Raw genomic sequence first — 23,522 nt, 5'->3', positions numbered from 1 at the left:
GGCTGGAAGGCATGTCCTCTGAGGGGCAGGTGAAGACTCTGGGTTTGTCTGGTTTGGAGAAAAGGAGGTGAGGGGCGACATCATTGCTCTGTACAGCTTCCTGAGGAGGGGATGTGGAGAGGGAGGTGTTGATCTCTTCTCCCTGGGACATGACAGATGGGAACGGTTCAAAGCTGCACCAGGGGAGGTTTAGACTGGGCATTAGGAAGCATTTCTTTACTGAGAGGATGGTCAAACACTGGAACAGGCTTCCTAGAGAGGTGGTCGACGCCCCAAGCCTGTCAGGGTTTAAGAGGCGTTTGCATAATGCCCTTAATAATGTGCTTTAACTTTTGGTCAGCCCTGAAGTGGTCAGGCAGTTGGACTAGATGATCATTGTAGGTCCCTTCCAGCTGAAATAGTCTCCTCTCCTCTCTCTCCTCTCTCTCCTCTCTCTCCTCTCTCTTCTCTCTCTCCTCTCTCTCCTCTCTCTCCTCTCTCTCCTCTCTCTCCTCTCTCTCCTCTCTCTCCTCTCTCTCCTCTCTCTCCTCTCTCTCCTCTCTCTCCTCTCTCTCCTCTCTCTCCTCTCTCTCCTCTCTCTCCTCTCTCTCCTCTCTCTCCTCTCTTCCTATTCCTATTCCATTCTATTCGCCTGGTAAAAGCAGCACAAACATGTAAGTAGTAATGGTGCAATAATTATAAAAGTGTTGTGATGATGATTGGGAAGCCTGATAACCACCAAGTCCTCAACTCAGACACTTGAGCAGCAGTACCTGGCAGCACTCCCTTACAATCAGTTAGAGAGGAAATACCGAATTAAGCTTCCAACAGAAACCTGCCTTCCTGTCTTGCCTCCATCCTATAGAACTGTATCAAACTTTCATATAGAAATGTGATTATGCTGATTATCAATCGTGGGCTTTTCAGTACCCTGGTCCGCTTGCTACAAGAGACAATGTCTTCCAGGGAGGCATCCCTTACATACAGTCCACATAGGATGGTCTGCTGCCTGGGTGTGCACTCAGTGTTTGATCACAACTAATTGTTTGAAATACACAGGAGACACACGTTTCAGAGGTTATTTTTGCCACTGAACATCAAGGCCTCCATACCTTACTCGTTTCTTACAAGGCTGGGTTGAACATGCCTCTCTTTTAGTTAATGTGAGCTAGCTGCAGGTTGTGCAAACTTCCGTTGTGTTATTTTATCTTTCTCATCTGTTTTCCTGTTCAAATCCGTACATGCAACTGTGGGAGTTTTATGCTTTTTCTGTGTGTGGGTTTTATTGCTAATCACAACAGAGATCATTGAAGGAGTGAGAAAAATGTAAGTTAGATATTGCATTCAATCACGTACTTCTAATTCCCTGCTTTATTGTGTTCAGCCTTTTTGGTTTTATGAATTGCCACCTCCAGACTACCTAAATTCCATTTTAAAAAGGTAAAAAAAAGGCAGTTGTTCTTCACATTTACCAATCTAACAATAAATTAATTCTTAAATTCTTCCATTTCTTTTGGGCCTCTCCATCTCAGATGCTGCTATTTGATAAATTCAGTTTTATTTAAACTCTGTAATAAAAAAGCGTACAGATATGTACTAGGCCAAATGCAAAACCATGTTGTATTTTTTTTAAAAAAGATTGTTTTTCAAAGTTAGGCTTATTTAACTTACACACTCTGTGGTTAACAGTTTCCTGAAAACAGGCTTCCTTCTAAATATTTTTAATGGATTTTTTTTTAACAATACAGAAACCCAGAAAAATCCATTTGTGTTTTGTTTTTTCCCTTAGCAAGATAAATTTCTTAAAAACCCAAAGAAAAAGAATAAAGTTTGTGTGGTTTCTTTTAATTTGCTGAGGTTTTGCCTTTTATTCCCAGTGATTTGTGCCTCGTTTCATTTTGTATTAGCATTTGCCACTTATGTGGGGTAAAGTTTCTCTTCTGCATTATATATCCTGGCTGGAGTAGCATGGGTGCAAAACTCCATGTGTTTTTGCAGTAGATTAACGTGCTGCAAAGATAACCAGAGCAAAAAGCAGCTGAGAAAAGGCAGTGTTGGTACTGCAAGCACTGCATTCGCAGGCTAGAGAGAAGAACCAATTTTCCCAAAATCCCATCTTGTCCTAGCAAAGGAAAAAAAAATCCCTTTTTTCAAGCTTTGGGTGAGGCTGTTTACTGTGGGATAGCACATGTATGTTAGATAGTATTTCCATACTGGCACTGGAGCTGGGAATTTATTATTTGGAGAGCTGAAATGCCTAGGCAGTTTTCATGCCAGTTTTCTATCTGGGTAACATTCATGTGCAGCAAATATGGTCAGGGGGACGGGGGGAGTGGGGAGAGGAAAACAATCAGTGTGGGGCCTTTTCTCTAGAAATTGTTATATGACTGTGTATTTTGTACCTTGTGCTTTAGCTCCATTGAAACAGTGAGGTAAAAACAAAATTTTTTTAAAAAAAACCACAAACCAACCCAGTGGTTTTTTGTATGGTTTTTTTTTTTCCCCAGCTTTTAACTTAACTTTAAAATATCCTCCGTCAGCATTGCTTTTCAAAAGAGGTTTTTTCAATGCAGGGAACATCCATGAGCAGACTGCTCTCTGTAGCAACTGCTGTACATCGCTTGTTTGCCCACCAATAATAAAAATCCGGGGAGGGTGCAGAAGCAAAGAACTTGTTTGCATTGAACATACTATACAGAAAACTAGGGTTTTGGGGGAGAGTGCATACCAAACATCCTGTGTTTGTGGTGTCGTGGCTTTACTAGACCAGAGAGCTGCTGACCAATTTCTGGAAGCCAGAACTGGAAGTTCTTACTGAAGCTTCAGTCAGGAAAAACGTCCTTGGTATCAGTCACCTTTAAGCCTTTGAAACTATATATGTGTCATTTTTAGTTGCTTTGCTTAATCAGGGTCTTTTCTAGTCAGCTCTTTTGGTTTTATTTTGGTTTTTTCCCCAGCTGCTGAACTACACTGGTTCAAAATTTTTTTTCTTTTTTTTTTTTTTTCTTGGTGCTCAGATGAGTATAGGATCAAACCAGTGGAAGAGGTCAAATACATGAAAAATGGGGGAGAAGATGATCAGAAAATAGCAGCCAGGAACCAAGAAAACTTGGTAAGGATTGAACTTATCGCTTATCTAATGAAATAACGTGGCTCTGCTTTTGTAATGAAATATGCAACGTGCAGCACATTCAAGCTACAGCTTACATGCGGCAAGAGGATTTTCTCAAAAATGTCATAACTCTCTGCGAAGCTTGCATAGAAGGCGCAAAATATGAGTTTTTCCTGCTTGTCTTTCTGAATTAGGCTCTACTTGATCTTGGAGTGAGTACTTCCATGGTTATATTTGCTCACCCCCTTTGCAGATCTGAATACACGTGCTTTGAAATATATGTGTCTATATTACAAACAAGTTGCTAGTAAACCAACTGCCATTAAGAAAATGACCTACTTATGTAGATTTTATTTGCTCTGTGCTTTCTGGTTTTACACATTTTAAAACTCACAGGGAAGGCAGTTTGGAATAAAAAACAATATTTTGATAACACAGCAGTCACAAGAATAATTTTTTGTGCATGTCTTTTTCCCTGATTTGAGCACTTTGCTGGCTCCTAGTTCCGCTTATGGGAAGGAAATCTCAGGTAAACTCTTAGTACTACTTGAAATAACTAGGATGCTGTTAAAGTGGCTTAAAAATCACAGTTGAGTCACTTCTGGCGTTTCTGAGAAGTTGTTTCTTGTCTTCTAAAGCTGGAGGAATGTCGATGATGTAATTGGCTGACGGGGGCTTTGCCCAGTTTAACTTTTTTAAGACATCTCACAATTATAATAGTTGGGTGCAGAATTTCACATCTGGTTCCAGTCATTCGTTGCAGCTTTTCTTCATGTAGGATTGTTTGGTTTTTTCCCTCCATCAGTAAGACCAAAGTGGGAACATCATCAGAAGATTTCAGTGGAGCCATAACCATTATCACCAGCTGAGGATTTGCCTTTTGCCATCATTGGGCAGCTGTACAAAAATCCACTGTTTGGGATTTTTTTCATTTCCTGAAGATGTGAGTTTCAGGCAACCTGGATACTTTATATTCCCTCTTCTAGACACACATATGTGTGTCACACAATGACAAATGCATTCCTGTAGTAAACAGGAATTTGTGTTGTCCTTACCTCATTGCTTGAGCAGTGGTTGAGCAGTGCACAGCATGATTTCTGCTTTGCTCTCCAGGTTAGGTATTTGCTACCTGCAATTTTGCATCACTGATGCTCCAGTGGATGGCGCAACCATAGCTGGCAGCAGGATTTTTGGATTTTTTAGGGCGTCAGAAACACTGCTGAGAACATGACCTTTTTCTGTCAGCATCCACAGCGCATTCAGCATTGTTGCCAGTGTAAGCATGTTTTTTTTTTTAACTGGAAGAAATGTGACTGCAAGAATTATTTGCTCATTTTAGAGACCCCCATGCTTTGTTGATAAACAGAAAAAGGAAAAATTAGCACAATTCTCAGTTTTTTGATAAAAAAATTGAAAAAGTGTAGCAGGTTAAATTTTAAACTAGCCTTTGACTGTATTTAGAGTATTTGCAGAAGGCAACATGCTGCTTGAGTTACAATAAGGAATAGTTCAGGAAAGCTTAGGTCTGCTGGGGTGACACAGTCGCTGAAGTTGTATTCAAAACTAGATAGAGATATTTTGTACTTCCGTTAGTGCCTGCTTTCTTGTAGCACCTAAGTGTTAGCCTGATTAAAATTAGGAAGAGACATTTCTACAGCACAGTGCTTATTATTTTGTTATTGATGGATCATGTGTGATGGGAGCTGGTTTGTTGGAAAATATAACTTAATATGGAGTTGGAGGGCTGGCGTAGATCTCTTCAATGTTATATCTATTGGAAGGAAAAAAAAAGGCAACTCAAGAAAGTCTTCAGGCAGACGGGATGTATGTAGTTTAAAACAAAACCATCCTGCACACCAAAAAGGCTTTATTTTCCTTTTCCTCATCGTACTATAAGGAGATTACATTGTAATGTATGCAGCTTTTTAATCCTGGGAGTTGTCAGGTCCTTGTCACTCCTGGATTTTTTAAAGGGGTTTCACTGTTAGAGTTCTTCTTAGTAAACATGGTTTAGTTCACTGCTTAGAAGATGGGTTAAGCTACCCATCACTCAGGCTTTAGTTTTCTTAACGTGTGAAAAGTTGGCAAGCGCTTACATAATCCCGTCTTCTCATCAGCCATTTCCAGGCAACAGAAATTTTAGGAACAAGAAAAGGCGGTGGGAGAATCGACAGGCCCTTTTCCTCCTCTCTTGTTTCTTAATACCACGTTTCTTTATTGTCACGGGGCTGCTAATTCACATGTCCTTCAGAAACGTGACCCAGATGAGATGTAAAACCTGAATGTCATTGTAGTCCGTTCCCTGGGAATTGCTGTGGTGCGGGTTATCTTATTCTCTGATGCTTGTCGTTGAATTATGTTATTCAGATGCCATTGAAGTTTTCAGTCCCATTATCATCACTGATACTTTTTTAAGGTATTTTGAAGTCTAGCTTAAAAAAAAATATCTCTGCTCAAGTAAAAATAAACCACTTCCCTTATAACTTAGGCTCTTTGATGTGGTGCCATCTCTGTCTTTGGTTTTGCAATATTTGAGTCAGGGAAAAGAAAAGATCGTGCAAGTAGATAAAGAGAATGGGAGGACATGGCAGGCACCAGGCAAATAGTCACTTCTACTGGGGTCCTGTGGTCAGGGTCCCAGGCTTTTATTCTGTTTAAAGAGAGAGCTGGAGGTGGGCTGGTATGAGTGTGGGTATCCCTGGGAGAGACAAGGCTCTGTCAGTGAATCACTGTCTTCTCAGCTTCACCCTGAGGCTTAAGCAGGGCTCAAAACTTCAGGAAGGCTGACACTGTAAAGCAGAAATACTCCTCAGATGTATTGACAATGGGAATGGCTGTGCTATGGCTGTATGCTAGGTGAAACAGATGATGTTCCATGTGAAGACATTTTCTGGCAGAATCAAAGGCCTCCTTAAATTAAAATGTAGGCACTTGATGGGGGAGGGAAGGAAATAAGAAAAGGTTAAAAAGCCAATCTTGTTTCAGACTGTCACAGTCAGTTATTGTTTTCCTGCAGTTCTTTTATATTCATCAGCCTGATTCCCTTCTTTACGCAGGTTATTTCTGCGGTTCTCCACTTGCCACTGGGATGTCTCTGGTCCTGGTTTCATTCCTGGTACCTCTGGCTCCCAGCACTTTCCCAAGCATCTTGCTTGGGCATCTCCACCCTCAAAATCAAGCCAGTCATGTTGCCCTTGGTGGGGAAAATCTTGAGCTGACGTTATCAAATCCTAAAGCCTGCAGATGGGAATGGGATGTAGCAGGATTAGGTGCTGGACACCTGGGATTAGGCTGCATGCTGGCACTCTGGAGCACATGCTTTAATAGATGCTCAGCTAAAACAGGAGTTTGAGTTAGCTCTGTAAAGAACTAGTAGGTAGATGAAAGCAGTCATTTGTACTGGTTTTCAAGACTATATATGTTTTTTAATCACAAGTGTTGGACTATATATATGAAAAACATGGAAATTGTGCTAATTTTCAAATGAGATGTGATTGTGCATAAAGCTTGTGAGTGTGGTGTTGTTCCTGGAGCTGAAGAAGCAGCTATGATGGTTATTTCTACACTCAGAAATGGAAGGGCTGGCTGCAATGGTTTACTGGGGTCCTGGACTGGTGTCGCTGGAAAGGCAGGCGGGCCAGCTTGCCCACAGCTCCAGTAGGGTTGTTGGCTCAGGCAAAGCTGAGACGATGTTGTCTCCACGCACAGCTTGGTGCCAATGTACCAAGTGAAGTGATGAACTGCCCTGTGTTAAAACTAAACCCCAACTCCCTGTGGATCCACAGTGGCTCAGCAAACCCCCCTGGGGCAGAGGTGAGCTCTCTTGTGTTTCCCCATCTTTTGGGAGGGGACTGTGGGTTGTTTTTTCAGTACTGAACAGTGTTTAAGGGTTTTATGATAAGGGTTCTCCAAAACAAACAGTGTTACCGACTTTGATAGTCAGCAGATCTGGATGGGGGCTTTTGGCCCTAAATATCAGCAAAAACTAATCATGGCTAACGATGTCACATACCTGGTTTTGTTACTTTGGAAAGCTAAAATGCTAAAAAATGAGGAAGTATTAATATTTTAAAAAGCTAAATCTATTCTAAAACGGGTATAGCAGGTATGACTGGAATAAATAACACATTTTACCATTTCTAAAGATATGTTAGTTTTTTGTTTGGAAAGGACTCACTGTTTAGCTCTACAACATCATGTTAAATATACAGAATACAATCACAACAGCCTATTTAATGTTCATAATAGGACAGATTTAATTGTCCTTATTTCCATGTTCTCGCAGCACTAATGACTTTCCATTGTAAAATTTTCTTGCCAGAAAAGGTAAAATAAGAAGGTGCGGCGTATTCATGCAGCTTAGCAATGCTTTGGCAAACTTGTTGAGGTCTATCAGTTTTCCTCTGAGATGGTCTGTAATACTTCATATACCTCTGAAAATATCAAATACCTAAAGTTGCGGTTTTTTGTGTTAGGTAGTTAACTTGATATTTATTGCAGTTCAGTTTTTGGATGTTTTTGTAACTTTTACTAATAGAAATATTTTTCTGGTCTTCGTTGTCACAGAAGGCTACTTATTGGGATTTTTATGCTTTGTTATCCAAACTCTCAAAACAATTGGACATAATCCCTGTTTTGTCCTGAAGCTTTGTAGTGAAATTGCATGTTGGAGCTTGAGATGAATTCCTGCTGGAGTTAGAAGAAAATTGCCTCTCTCCATTGCTCCTGCTATCTCTCACTCTGCCTTTAATAACACAATGTTTTTTACTTTTTTTTGAGTAAGTATAAATTTCCACTCCACTTACCTGCAAATGTAATTTTTGTCAGCCTTGTGTGACCTGTTATTTCCTAACTATGTCTTGAGATTCTGAGCCCAGCCGCTGTTCTCCATTTATCATTCAGCTCTGTAATAACTTAGTATTGCAAAAGCTCAGTATCTGTAGCTCTGTATTCAACACCAGCTATCAATTTCTGCAGTGATATATTAAAAGGAGACAGTAGTGTCTGATAGATTAAGTGTATGAAATTAAAATCCTAGCAGAAAATGAGGAATGAAACAACTGTAATAACTATATAAAATGTAATGTGAAAGGGAAGCTTCTGAGTAAAATATAAATCTTTAAATAGGTATGCAAAATATGTATCATAAATACATCAGTGATAAATATTTTGTGATGTGCATGCAAATATTGGCATATGTCTGAATTCCAGATCAATTTAGGAAAATATCTTTTTAATTCTATTGCCAAGTTGCCCAATCTAGGTGCTAAAACAATAAGAAGAAATAAGCTAGCTAAACGAAATAAGCTAGCCACCACTCTCTGGGGTTAAATTTATTGGAGGTTTTTGTGGTCTTTTCCTTTCTAAATATGCAAGATACTACAAGTGCAAATATAAGTATGGGAATACAACTAATTTGGTACTCCAAGTGTTTAAAGCCACTGCTACTTACTATTGAAAGATAAGCTTTGAATTGCTGTTTTAAATGTGTAACTATATATATTTACCACAGCACTGTTGTAGTACATTGGTGAAGAACTTTGTAAAAACAAAATTAGTATCGTATTAATGTATACTACAGTACTAAGATTTCAGGCTGTAGTTTCCTAATTATTTTAAAACATTTTTCAATGATAATGTGTTTCGAAACATACAATTTCAGGGTAGAACTTGCTCATGGTCTGCTTGTAAGGGGAAAGAAACCAGAAATGCCCAAGATCAACAGCCCTCAAGCCCTTAGAAAGAAGAGGTTTTCTTGGGTTTTGTCTACTCTGAAGTGTTTTGGCATGTTAAATCCTGTGTTGACTTCTTGTTTGCTTTTGGTGCTTTATGTGGCATCATCCAGGAGAGCCTGTCCCACCACTGGTGTGGTGTCAGCTCCAGGTTGCAAGCGTTGGGACAACTGCATCATGTTGGTTCATCATCTATTGTCAGGGATGGATATCTAGATATTTTCCATATATAAAGCAGAGCCTATTAACTTCTCTGCCTCTTGAGGCCCTATTTTCCCTTCTCCTATTTTCAGATATAAAGCCTCAGCCCAACAAAACGCTTGAAGAGCTTATTGGCTCTTGTGTTGGAATCCAAGCAGGGAGAAAAGCACAAAAACACACTGAAAAATACAGCTTGGGTCATTCCAGGTGGGGAAAAAGAAACTGAGACGGCCTTTTCTTTGGTTCCTGGGGCATAAGAATAGTAAAAAGACAAAGTGAGCATCACCAGATGTGGATGGAGGCTTAATAATGTGCAGGCGTTTATGTGCCGCTCACCCATTGCACCTCCTGTAATTCTGAGAGCTGGAAAAGAGAGCAGAGAAGTTGAGGGCTAAAAGCAAGGCTACTCCCCCACACGTTTTCCCACAAGGAGAGGCATACACTTTGCCTAGATGCTGCATCAGCCAAATCCTGAGGCCCTGAGGGAGGTCTGTGGAAACAGGTCCCACAGGCTCCTCGCAGACCAGTGCAGAGGTGCTCCCCATTTGGACTGCTCCTTTTTCGAGTTCAAGAAATAAACCACAGAACAAAAGCTGCCGCTACAAAATGCAGCTACAGAATAAGTAATTAAATGAAAGGCAGGGATTAAAATTTAAAAGTAACTAAATGAAGGAGTGATGAGCGTAATATCAAGCTCCTTTCTGCCGGAGGTGGCAGGGTTCATGTTAGGATAAAGGAGGTAGGCGGGCAGGCTGGGGCACCTATGAACCTCCCTGCCCTGGGCAGCTGCAAGGGCAAAAGTGTCATTCCCTCGAGGCAGAGGCACTCTGAACAGTGCTGGGATGGACGGGGCAAAGTGAATGCTGTGCCTTACTTGGTGAAGAGGAATTTTGCTTTTTACTTTTATAAGATGATACCTAAGAAATTCCACTGGGAATATATAGTTGTTTATTGGATGTACCTTCCTCCAGTCTTCATCGGTAGGGTACGGATCAGCACATTTTATGCTGCCTGTACTCCCAGGTTCCCTTTCCCAGGGAAATTATAATTAGAAAATCACCCTTTAGATTTCTTTTCTTCAAAGTCTGAGATCCTGAATGAATGCTGCCCTATCGCTATCAGTACTAAGTAATTACAATATTTCAGTTTTCATAAACCAGCCTCTCCAATGTTTTTTGGAAGAAATGCATTTGCAGCTGAAATAGAAGTGCACGGAAAGGATATTGTTACGAGAGCCAGTTATTTTAAACGCCATGCAATTAGCGTATTTCCATATTGCCCATTTCATTGCAAATTTGCAGTGATATTCTTCAAAGAATGGTTTCTCGTAATGAATTTATGACAGTTTTAGCTCATTCCACTTACGGGTCTCTACATATTATATAGACATCAAAGTAAATGATTGTACTGAGTATTAATATTCTTTTTCTTCTGGATTCCATCAAAAATGGTTTTGGGGGAAGAAGTATTAATTTTTCCTCTCATATTTACTTTCTGAAAATCTAGAAGGTAAATGGATACTATTAATGAATATTTTTAGGAAATCAGAAAAAAACATAACTACTTGTGCTCCAGATACATTTCTTCAGACTAGACTTGTTTCAGTCTTCACCCTCTGTTAAGTAAATCTGCATAGTGCTTTATTGAGAGGTAGGATTATATGATTTATTAGGCTCTTGATGGATGTGATTTTAAAGTAGAAAGTTAAAAAGCAAAAATATTTCTTTTTAAGCATATTAAAATAACAGTGTCCAGAAGCAACATCTAATTGCTGTCTTGCTAGTGTTCGCTAGGGGAGGAAAAATAGTAGTGAAGGTCTGATGCCCAGGAGCCTTGGGCAGCTGTCAAGAGCAAGTTTTCAGCACCGGCTACATCGTTGGATTCTTGCAAAACCTACAGAACTGTTCCAGTTGCTTGTGGGAGCAGATAATTTCCCACACTGGTCATGTTTTTTCCATGCCTGTATCATCTTAATGGGTAGGTTTCTGCCTGAGATTTTTTTCCCTTCTCTGGGGAAGCTGATGCTGTTGAGAAGGAAGATGGATGAGGAGATGTTGGTGAAACAGAGGAATAAGCAGCAGTGGCAGGGTCACTGTTGGGAGTGAACAGTGCTGCTGGTTTTGAAATCCTTCACCAATCTAAACTACACTGCTCTGTTTAAGGTCCTCTTAAAAGTCCAGCCGAGCTGTGCTCCATTCACTGTCAGGCACTGGCTGAAAATTCGCTTTGCCAAGGAGGTCTGTTTTTGCAGCAGTGCTACCTAGGACCTAAACTGCAAAACGTATAGCATTGCTGCTTGTTGGCTGAAATGTGTCAGACTTCTCCAGGCCACATCATCCAGAGTTTGTAGATGTCAGCATCTTAAGACCAAGTGGGATGCTGCTGTGGTGAGCTCTGGTGGTGGCAGGCGGATGGGCAGTGACATCTCTCTGTAGCCCTGAGTATACTGGCCCACCAGCAACCACCAGCTTGTGGCATTTCTCAAATCCTCTCATTATCATCGTCCTTGTGCTCAAAGTTATCAAGGCCACAGGCATTGTGTGTATATTTTGGACAGGCAACTTTCGATGCTGCTCTCCAGGAGGAGGTATAGAAATGTATACTGTTCCCTGTAATAGTTTATTGTGCACTTTGCGGTAAACCAGCCTGCATTGTAGGGCTGCCAACATCAGCCATTTGCAAATGAGTCAGCTGACCAAAATAAATAGATTATATATAAAATCTGTTGTTTAAAAACATTATACATAAAGCTCTGGAAATTTTTTATTTCAGTGTTTCTTCCATGGTTGTGAGGACTGGGAACCTTCCCCCCCTCCCTTTTTTTTTTTTTTTTAGAGCTGAGATTCTTTTTTATTGTTTGTTTGTTTTTTTTTTAAGAGCTTGAGTGTCTCAGAACTTGAGGAACTGAAGCTTTAAGAAAGATGAGCAATAAGATTTTGAAAGCTGTCAGCAATAGAAGCTCTCTGTATCCTCTGTTTTGGTACTTGCTTTTCAACAATTGCCTGGTGGGTGTTAATTATTAATTCTGCTGTTTTGGAACAGAGGATAAGACAAGATACAGGCAGAAATTAACACACAGAAATTACTAAAATCATCAGAAGTCACTGCTGGTAAATCCAGGCAGCTGTTCTGACTGCTAGCCTGAGAGTCCTGGGGTGGGAGTACCAGGGAGTACCACTGACCACTGGTGAGCTGCAGTCTCCTGTCCTCCTGTCTCCTTTTGATAGCAGCAAGGTAGAAGTTCATCCTTTCATTTGTTCAAATATAATAGATGATATTATATGGGTTTTCTCAAGCCTTCTTTTCAGGCATAAGATTCTGTCAATTGAGGTGGTTGTGGAGAAATGTAGGGCTCAGGATTTACATATCTGGTGAGATGCTAATTTCAGACTATTTAAGCAGATGGAGTTAACAAGCAAATTTATCCATAGATATCTATTTCATGAGATATTTAACCATGCAGCCTTAATGTCTCTCCATTTTAGTTGGAATACAATATTGCACCTGGAGAAGAAAGTTTCAAGTTGCTGAGAGATGGGATGTGCCATTTTAGACTGAAAACCAATACTGAATTTATTAATTTTGATTTGTTGAAGCTGAGGTGGTGCCCTTTGGGGGATTGGACATTCAGTGTTGGTTTCAGGCAAATCCTTCTTCCAGTCAGTGCATTTCTGCTCCAACTTGTTTATACAGTGGCTATTTTTTTTTCAGTGGAAAAAGTGTTTTTTTTGTCAAGTTCCATGACTAATGTCTTTAAAGACTAGTTAAGAGAGGCAAACTTGAAGTCAGTCAAATGAACTGTTGTCTGCTGTACATAGAAGATCTCCAGCGTCCAGTTCCTGGCATTTAATGCTCTGCAGTGGATGGGGTCCTGTGACAGGCGCTTCCTTCTCTCCCTTTTCCTCATTTTACCTTTACACTGTGTTTCTTTGACCAACATCAATATTTGATCCCCATGTCTATTTATAGAGAAATGCATCTTTAAAGTTATTTCTAGTACCTGGAAGCTCAACTTGCTTACACTGAATTACGATGGCTTTGTATAGATTCAGAGATCAAATTTAAAGGCAAGGACTGACCGTTATGAAAAATGGGATTTGGTCATGTTTTTAGGGAGGAGATTGCTTATGCTGCCTTCTGAGGTTGGTGACAGCTGGTTTGATCTCAAACACAGCAAAACAGATGACACTTAGCTCTGTAGTGCAAAGTAGACCTCAACATCCATGTTGCATGCCTCTCTTGGGTAGAATTTAATGAATCTTCCTGAATGACAGGCAAGAAAGGTGGCATCTTCTGCAGCCAGCAGAGCTGCCAGGGTGAATACGGTTCAAAGCCCCAAAGAGGAATCTGCTTGAGAGGCTGCTGAAAGCAAAGCGGGAGCCAAATGACCATGGTTGGAGAGGTAAAGAAGGAAGGGCAAAAGGTGAAAGGTGGGCAGAAAAGGGGAAAAGGAGCAGAAATGCTACAAGTAGAGGTTGGAAGAGATTCAGAGGGCTCTCTGCAGCCCTGAACTTCTCAGCTTGCTCTAGTTGAGGAGAGGCATCCTTCCTGCAAGGAGTGGGGCATCCTGTGGGCTACCTTAGTGAGACACACACCTCATTACTGACATGTAGGAAGACACCTGGGTTTTGTTCAGCAAAATCATCATACCACCAGCCAACGTTTTACTCTGCATTAAATCCATATAACGGTAGCTGAGGGCACTCATCAGCTCTGAAAACAATTTCATTGAGGCCTTTCTGATGTGGGTGGAGCTTATTCTTAGAATTTTTTATCCAGGTGTTTTGTAGAGGGGTCTGGTGATTTTATATGACCTCTCCCAGTTTAATCCCACAGGGATTGCTGTGGTCAGACACGATGTTGTCCTGTAGCAGATGGGTCAGGTCCTGTGTCTCAGTCTTCACTCTGTACCTCTGGATGGTCTCACTGGCCATACTGGTGTGGAGGTTTCAAGAGGTGGGTCTGCGCTTTTACCATGAACAGAATGTGACAGCAGCATGTTGCATAATCTAGATTTGTCATTATTTAGAAAACAAAGTTTTCTAACATATTTTTTCAAATAAGTGTTTTCTGTTAAAAGCTGCGTTGGTCATCTGTTATGGGATTATAAAACCAGGAGCTCCCAATCCATTTTTCACCATTATTGGTTTGAAATGCTTGCATTTTTTCCCCTTTTTTACATAAACAAAGCATTCTTTTCCACTATTCAATCCATACAAGACTTTCTTCATCACCTAAATTATTTTTAGTGCATTTTTCCCCCCACTCTTCTTGGTTATTTAGTAAGAAATGTAAAAAATACTTTTAGAAGCAATGTACAGTAGAAGATCCAGGAGCAAGGAGTACTTGCAGGAATAAAAGTTGTGGCAGGAGACCACTAATTATTTAACTAATCTTTGAAAAGACAATACTGAATGAGCATGAAATGTTATTTTCCTGTTTCAATAGTCTTTGCTTTTGTTAGGTTTTCCACCTGTTAAGCAATTGTCTGCTCACATCATTATTGAGCAAGAATGTTTTTCACTGCTGCAGCAGTTGTTTTGTGTTGGCTTGCTTGATATTTTGTCTGTACTTCCTCGCAATATGTGAACGAGGTTGGTAAATATTTAAAATCCGCCACAGATAAAATGATAGTATTTTGTATAAAAGTATTTGAAACCACAGTGGACATTTTTAAACGGATTTGTTTTTAATTTATTTCAGGGAAATGAGGGGTCTCTGCAGGGGATGGGCTACCCAGGCTTTTTATCAGGTTAGGCTTGCTGGGGCAGTGCTGCAGTGAAAGCCACATGTGGGCAGAAGACATCCTGATTTAATCATGTCTTCTCTAGAGAAAGTGAAAGAGAACTGAAGATGGCTGTTGGGGAAGCTCATTAGCTGTATTAAAGGGCTCATTGAGCTCTTTAGCCTTAATTAGTGCATGCTCAGGGTGACAGGCTTGGCAAATCCAGGTCTCCCCGAGGCCTGGCGTGAACTCAGAAGGCACACCCCCGTTTGCCCTCCTGCTATCACACATTTCGGGACCATTGGGAAGGTAACAACGTTCCTCAGCCTACAATTGGCCCGCCTTGCCAAGGGGGTTTGCTGGTGCTGGGGCGGCACCGCAGAGGTGTCCAGGGTGGTGGGAAGCCGTGGGATGATCCGTGGGGAGGAGGTGAGTGAACCAAGAGGGAGGAATTTATTCCTGGTGGTAGATGAAAGTGAGGTTGTGTAACCTACACCCAAGGCAGGGGAGACCGACGGTGTTCCTGGTGTTCTCGAGGCTTTGCTGGAGCCCCTGTAGAAAGAAACTAGAAGCTTGATAGACTTGTGAAGGGGAAGCGGGGATATAAATGTAATATTCTCATTATTTTTTTTTGTTTTATATTTAGTGAAATTGGAAGTTTTTCTCCCTTTCTAAATGAGAAGTATTTTCATTTATTTATTTATTTATATGATGCCTGGAGCATCAGTTAGACACTTGCCAAATAGAGGCAGCATGAACAACTTAATCTTACAAAGTTGAAGATGGCAGCTTATGCTCCTATTTTAAATAGAGGGTTGGAGGTTGGAGTTGGGACTGTGTAAACGTTGGGGGTTTACATCAGCTCTGCGGCAGTAAACTCCCTCTCTGGCAAGTGGTGGGGCACTGCTGATGCTTTTGGTGTCACTGCCAGCTCCGGCTAGTCGATGTGAAATTCCCTATATTGGATATCTGCTTCCAGTTGAGCTACAAATGCTTCAGCCACCTTTAAGGATAAAACAATGAGCATATCTCTCAATCTGTACTACGTGTGCTTAAACCTGGGCTGGAGGGGACTCAGCTTGATCTTTTTCCACTATAATTTTGCTTTTTGGCTTCATTTGTTCCCCTTCGCTTTTGCGGATAGCCGAGACCAGCTGCTCTGCAGGCAGCTGAGAGACTCAAGTGCGTGTGTTGGAAGGGATTTCTGCATTTCAGCTGGTGGGAAGAGGAGCAGAAAACTGGATTGGGGGAAGGTGAATCAATATAACATTATAACCTTCAAGGGTTCAGGGTTTTTTTATAAGTAAAAAGCAAAACAAAGTCAGGGAGGGAAAAAAACCTATGAAAATACATTTATGCTTGTAAAAGCAAGCACTTTGATATCATGAAAATGCTGGGCAGATAATTCAGGCTCTTGTGTGTATGGAGGACAATGCAGTTTGGAATTACATTATAAAATAAATCTGTGTACATGAATATTTTTAATGTGAAGTACTAGTTTACACAGATAGCAAAGTAATACCAAACTAAGCTAATATGCAGCTTACCGAACAGTTCTCATTTGTTCTCACTGGAAAAAAAAAAATTTTTTTAATTTTTTTTTTTTTTGCTTTAAATTGTTTGCTCCTTGCTCCCGCAAGAAAAACTATTTGAGTTCAAACGCAGCTCGCTGGTGCTCCACTTTGATCTCAAACACTTGATCTGTGCTAACCGCACTGGCTACGTACTTCTGCTTGCTGCTGTATCTAATATGTAATCTTTCCATGGGATAGCATCAAAGACAGGTGGCTTTAAATAAAATAAACAAGCTGCCGGATAGTCTATGCATGGGAACACTAATGCTTTTTAATAAGGTAATAATATTATATTTGTGTGTGTATGTATATTTAAATGCAGTTTTGTATTACAGCAACACCTGAAGGCAGTAGGTGGGAATCAGAAGTGGCTGCTCTGCCAGCAAACAGCAAAAAGGGCCTCATATATTACCGATTCTTCCCCCAAATCTCATCCAAATCAGCACTTATATTCCAAAATTGATGTACTTCTAGGGGAGTGACCTAGGGGTAAGTTTCCAAACCCCAAGCAATAAAATAAAAGGCAAATGCTGGAGAGGGTAAAGGCATGGTATGCAGCAGAGCATGATGTACTGCCATCCTTTTCCCCCAGTAGTTGAATGTTGGACTCTGTGGTGCGAAGGGACGGTTTGGATGGGAGTGGGACGGAGCATGCTGTCAAGCTGCCCTTTTCCCTTAGTTTTCTTCTTTAGCCATTTGGAGAAATGAAGCTGCTGTGAGAGAGGGAGGAGGGAGAGATTTAACTGTCAGGCGTGGTGGAAGCCAGGGGATGATTGCAGGGTTGGAGAGATGCTGGTGGTGTCGTACTTCTGCTGGTGAAAAGCTGCAGGTTTGCCAGATCACCCTCTCTTTTTAGACTTGGGAGAGCACATTGCCTTCGTGAGCACACCTGAGCTAAACATAGGAAATCCTCAGCCCTTTGAAGTGACTGGTGGGGCTCTGAAATAACTGGCTTTAGGTTGCTTCACAAAGAGTGAGGTAAGGTCAAAATGTGCATTATTTTTTATAAGGGCCTGGCTGGATGCACAAGTTTAGCAGCTTGTATATTTGTGGGATTTGCTGCATCTGGAGCTCTCCTGGCTCTCTAAGTCACTCCATCCTGCCCAGCTTTTCCAAAGATTAACATCCGTATGGGAACGCTGTCTCAGAAGCAATGTTTACACTCATTTCCTTCCCAGGGAAAACATTCAGCAATGAAACAGGACTTCAGCAGCACAGTGGAAGCGGTGATGGCAGATGCGAGGAGACGGTGTCACGTCTTTCCAAAGTACAGCTTGTTCTTAGCGGGTTGTGTATTGAGTTTTCTGCATCCTCTTTTTTTAAAAAAAAAAAAAAAAAAAACAACCAGCAAGCAGAAATCCTTTACTGAGCTAAAGGCATTGCTCAGCCTTGCAGCAAGCCCAGCCGTGGCTGGCCTCCAGCCAAGCCTTCGCTAGCTGCAGCCTGCACGCCATATAACTCCTCTAAGAATAGCCCCAGTGCTCTTTTAAAAAAGCCCCCCCCCCCCCAAAAAAAAAAAAAAAAAAAGATTTTAGCAATGCATTGTCTTCATCCTTATTGTTAAAGAGGTAGAGTTTGGAGGGGATTTCCCCCTGCCCCATGACGGTGTCTGGTTTTTTGCCTGCGCCTGCAACAAGCTATCACTAATGCTGAGAAATATTTTCAGGCCTAATGCGGTGAGTCAGGGCTTAGCCATAAATTGGTCATGGGATAGAAAGAATACAGATTGTCTGTTACCCAGTGTCTACTTTCAGCAATTTCAGAAACATGAGCAATTTCTCAACTGATGTTAATTAGACTCATAACTCTTTCTGAGATGATCTAAGGCAAGGATTAATTATAAAAGTTTCTCAGTGTTAGAACATGTTTCTTTAGTTAAAGTTTGGCATGCTTTCGTTTTATAGTTAGCATGAAAGAATTCTCCTCTGCTTAAAATCCCTGAATACACCATTCTATCTTGCTATGTAAATAACCATATTTATGAGTTTATCTAAACAAATCTAACTGTTAAATGGGAAAAATACCTAAAAGGCCTAAGCGCTACCAGCCAATTCAAAGGCTCATTGAGTGGACTTGCATATTCCTCATGGGCCTGGTTGTGTTTTGGAAGCTGTTCTTCTGGCTGTACTTGATTTCTCACTTAAATAAAACATATCATGGATTATTTTCCTATCTTCATTTAAAAAACAAGTGACCTAACAAAGTGCCCTTTCATGCCTCTTGTTTTGTCTCCATAGCTAGGGTTTTTTCCAGGGCAGCTCTGTGGAGTCTTGATGAAGATGGGGATCCAGTGGTCCCATGTTAAACCACCCCAATGGTTTGTTGGTCCAGGCTCTCCCCTCTGAGCCTGTAGCCTGTGCTTTGAGGTGTGTGCTTACTAAATTGGAATATTTTTAATGCTGTGGCTGCATTTCCTTAGAGGATAGAAGGAAGTGGAGCTTGTTTCAATAAAATTGTTTGAGTGTGAAAATAGCCAGTTGACATAAACACTTCTAAAAGGTGAACCTGAATAAAATGGTCAAATGGTATATGGAAGGCTTGGTTTGACTTGATGGTGTACAATCACAAAAGGCTAGATGAGATGACACATTTTCTCTCCATATTATCTCTCTTCTGTGCTCCTTATTTTCCTGGGGTTAAGTTTTAGCAGATTCTTACAGTGTAGTATCAGAGCATTCCCAGTTAAAGATCCCTGCACTAGTTTGGAAAACTTGGACCAGTTTTCATTTTGTTCACTTTTTTACTTCATAAAGCTCTTCTGATTAAGTCACATAGCCAAATGGTGATGTCTTTTTTTTTTTTTTTTTTTTTTATCATACTGCTGTGAGTGCTTTAAAACAGAAGAGATTAAAATCTAGTTCCTATGACTGCTGTGTTTGAAGGTTTTTGTTTTTCTCAAGAAAAGCGTTGCATTGGCCTGTCCTTGAGCACAGGTAATATAATAGAAAATCATCGGGAATTTTTGCTTGTAATAAATTTAGACTTAGATTCTTATCATATTTTAATGTTTTTAATAATCTGACACTACAGATCTCCTAGTTTTATGGCCTGTACTTATAACTCTTCATTATGTGTGCTGATGATTACTATGTGAATGTAAGTTATTGTATTGATTTTATGACAGTGGCGTAGAGCATAAAGCTGAGTTCACTTAAGGAAATAAAAACAATGCAAATACAAAGCACTAAAATAATAAAAAAGTCTTTTGTGTTATGTTGGGTGACAAACTGCAGAGGGATTTGTAATTCAGCTTTCTGCTAAACCCTTTTGTCCTCAGTGTCCCCAAACTTGGCCCAGTTACTGGCGAGGCAGAATGTATTGGATCTGCTTTGAGTTTACAAAAGGTGACATATTAATTTGGAAAGACAGATTACAAACATGTATCATGGCCACAGTCTGAGTCCTATAAAATTGATGTATGGCTGGTGCAGAATGATAAAAATTTGTATCAAGGGAACAGCTTAATTAACTATTCTTGATTGAAGTAGTACAGTATATGAATTTAATAGCTTGTCTTCAAAAGCAGAATGTGAAATCAGTTATTACTGTGGTGTATCTTGCTGGCAAATCGTGAGCTGCTAGAGGTTCTTTGTGATTGAGTTTAGAGGAACTTAACACTGGGGTGGGAGATACCAAATAATTATTCTGCTCTTGCTTCAAGCTCATTGCCTCATGTGAATAAAGAAATTGTCAAGAACAAAGTCATGGGAGTGGACTAGGAATAGGATCGATAGCTGTCAGGAAAGGGAAGACATATTTGGATTGCAAAGCAAGGACTTCAGTTGAATACCACCATGAAAATGTTGGGCTGTGAAATAGTTCACATCATTGCCATTCAAACTTCCAAGTTAATGGTCAATTTGTATGTCATCATGGTTGTTGGGGTCATTGTAGGTAGGGAGAACAGTTTATTGTGGTTCACTTCTGTCACCTTTTAGGTTGAGCAGCTCTAGTTCATAAAGTGTTTTCTCAATGGTCATGCTTTGTGGAGCTCTAGTTGTTTTTGTGGCTCTTTGAGACCTTCTTGGTGTGTGTAGCTGAAAAAGGTAAGGTATTCTGCAGCCCATTTACACCTTTTGTGTGCATCAGTATGATGCTTGTCTTTTTTGCAAAAGCATAAATTTGATGGCGTGTGTCCAGCAAGCTTCTAGATCCTGTTCAGCAGAATTACCACATAAGCTGATGTTTCCATGGTGTATATATCCAGGTGGTTATTCCTGCCTAAGTGTAATACCTAACATTTGGCCTCTGTTTAAATAATCTCCTGTCTTTTTCAGTACATCTCTCCAAGTTGTCAGAATAACTTTGAATCCTGCAAAGTACAGTCTTTCCTGGCTTGATGCTCTCTCTGGTTTTGGCAAGCAGTTGTAGTCTCCAATTCGTTATTATTCATCATTCCAGTCCCTAATGAAAATCCAGCTCCAGGACAGATACCAACAAAATCCTGCTCAATACATTCCTCCATTTTAACAACGTGCAGTTGTAAACTACCTTCTGTGTGGCTTACCAACCAGTTTTGCACTTACCCCAGCGTGCTTTTGTCTTGTAGGTCTAGGAAAACAGACTTGATGTTCCTAATTTGTTTATTAAAATGCCAAGGTGACAAAAGCCTTACGAAAATCAAGGCATATCATGTGTTCACTGCAACCAATATAACTGAAATACGGTATTTACATAAATATGGTGGTGGTGGGGTGGTGTTTGTTGTTTTGTTTTTTTTTAAAGTTTCAAGCACTGTTAGTTTACAACATTTTTCCCATGTAAAGGTTTTCACTAAAAATAATACTACAGAATGGGTATTTGCTTTAAAATAGAAGCTTAGATTGTGAAGCGTAATCGAAAGCCAAGGGGCAAATTTTGTGAGCAAGTTTTATTACTGCGGCATGAAGAGCACTGAATGCCTTTGTTATACAATGCTTCGGTATTAGTCAAAGCTCAGATTCAGTCAGTCTAATCAGTTAGCACAGATGTGCTAACTTGATCATTGTATGATGTCAATGAGCTTAAAAATGGATGTCCTCATCATCTCCTTTAAAATAATATAAAAATCCTGCTTTATGTTTCTTTCAGAATCAGTACCTCAAAAATATTTATACTTGATCTCATCTGAAGAACTCTGCTGATTCCAATCAGAGACAGTTTTCAGGGCATATTTTCACTGTAAATAAGTAAATATGCTATTTGGATGGGTGAGCTTTGCTGCTGCTTGAAAGCAAGGTGGGTGAAAAAGGTGATCTTACAGCAGCTGTCCTGGCTTTGAGACAGGGCATCTGCACACCTGTGACTGACCCAAGATAAAGAATTAGGCTTTCTTCCTAGCATACATGGGATCTTCCCTTGACTGGAATTAGTGAAGGTCCGAGTCCTGAACAATACAGCAGAGAGCTGTGGTTTCTTTGGGAGGTACTCATTCCTCCTGCTACCCTTCTCCTGGGAGCAAGGCTTACTGCATCAGGTAGCCTTGCTGAAATTAATAGGACTGGCTGTGGCTAAAGATACTGTACCCTATAGCAAGTAAATATAAAGCCTAAACTTCTTAAGGGAGTGTTTGTGTCAACACATTTTTCTTGGGGAGATAAGTATTGCAGAAGCTGCCTCTGTTGTTACAGCTAATTATAAGACACTATTGTTTTGTATTTTATGAGTGCTTTGAAAAAATTAGCAAAATCCATTAATACTGTGGTCAGTGAATTCATATGAAATTGCCTGACAGTGCTATTATTTAAACACAGTGGAAAAATCAATAAATTTAATCCAAGGTAAAACTGTCTGGCTGTCTAAAGGAGAAGCCTGCCTTGGTTGCTGAGCACTGGAAATCATTGCCTCATGCTAATTGAATAACATCCAGCAGTTGCGTGGCTGAATCTTCCAGACTGATTGACTCACAGGGACTGAGTATCTATATGAAGTGTATTTGTCATGCTGTAGTCCTACAGGATTAAAAGCACTTGGATTCATTTGATCTGATGCATTCCAACAATATTAAATCAGGCCATTTTTTTATTGTCCTTTGCACCTTGTGTTTTCCTGGCTGTAGAAGTCTAGCATCTTACTCTTTGGAAACTGAACTGTGATATGACAAATATTTCTGGCCAGTATTTCTAGCTCTGGCAGGACTTGAAGAATTCTTGGCAGGCTCTTACAGTAGGCAGATAGCTTAGACCAAATATAACAAGAGGCAGAGTACAGCATGTAGAATTAAATCATGTTACTTGTTATTATATTATTTTTGTTGTCTTGAAATTATTAACGATATTCTGGGTTTTGTGATAAATAAGTCATTCTAAAGTTTTAATCCATACTTAGATGTTAAATAATTTTAAACAAAACATCTGAAAGATTCTTTTGTCTTTCTGCAAGATAATTACACTGTGAAATTTGCTTTCATAGTTCATTTGGGAAGTCCAGTTTATCAAACATTTGGAAGGTAGGACTTACTCCTGATATATGCATGGTTTCTCCTCTGGAAACTTCTTTGCAGCCCTGTCAAGGGGCACTATTTATAATCACGCAAAGACACAAGTTGCATAGTTTAAAGTTTTCGTAAAGGTACTTCATGGGTAGGAGAAGAGGGAAGGTGAAGGCTATCATGTGAATGCAAAGCCATGAACTGGCTACAACAGAGACATCTTTGTCTCTGCTCACAGTAGCATTCATACATAAGTAAATAAAGGTTGACAAGGTAAGAGTAGGGACAGAGGAGAACAGCTAATGGTGTGCAGCTTTCCAAAGAGGTGAGCTTTGCAGTGGAAACCAAGAGAGAAGGGGGGAAGTTTCCCCTGGCCATGCCATCTCCCTGGTGCTTTGGCTTTGGCACCCAGCAGGCTGCACAGCCATTTGAGTCAGCTGATGTGAATGAACCATGGGAAAAAGACTTAAAGTTTTCTTTTCAGACACATCAGTGAGTTAATAGGACTCCTTACAGGGCCAGACAAGTCCTAGTCCTGGCAAAAGAAGCATACCAAAAGTGCATGGCTGGTACCCTTTCAGTGGCAGACCTCAGTCAAATGGCCATAAATTCACTGTGAAACTGCCTCTTAATGAGACAGGGACCTACCAAGAGGTAAATAAATACCTTTCAATATTGAAAAATATTCTCTGAACATATATTGCATTATTAGTGTTGATCAGAGTTTCTAATCGGTCCTGAATGTCCATGGAGGTGGCTGTGCAGCTCCCCTGGGGTCCCTTGGGGAATC

The 23,522-nt window shown here is 40.4% G+C and overlaps 1 protein-coding gene across 2 annotated transcripts in view; it reads left to right on the top strand.

The window, feature by feature from the left end:
* Positions 1-23,522, top strand: part of C6H1orf21 (chromosome 6 C1orf21 homolog) — a 130,689-nt gene that overhangs the window by 75,822 nt on the left and 31,345 nt on the right. For both annotated transcript variants that reach the window (XM_075096782.1, XM_075096783.1), the window contains exon 3: positions 2,997-3,091. In XM_075096782.1, the coding sequence (XP_074952883.1) occupies positions 2,997-3,091 (95 nt within the window). The remainder of the gene's footprint in view (positions 1-2,996; positions 3,092-23,522) is intronic.

The sequence above is a fragment of the Phalacrocorax aristotelis genome, chromosome 6 (genome assembly GCF_949628215.1).
Source record: "Phalacrocorax aristotelis chromosome 6, bGulAri2.1, whole genome shotgun sequence".
NCBI lineage: Eukaryota > Metazoa > Chordata > Aves > Suliformes > Phalacrocoracidae > Phalacrocorax > Phalacrocorax aristotelis.
Note: the sequence above shows the minus strand (reverse complement) of the source record. Positions and strands in the feature narration are given on the sequence as shown.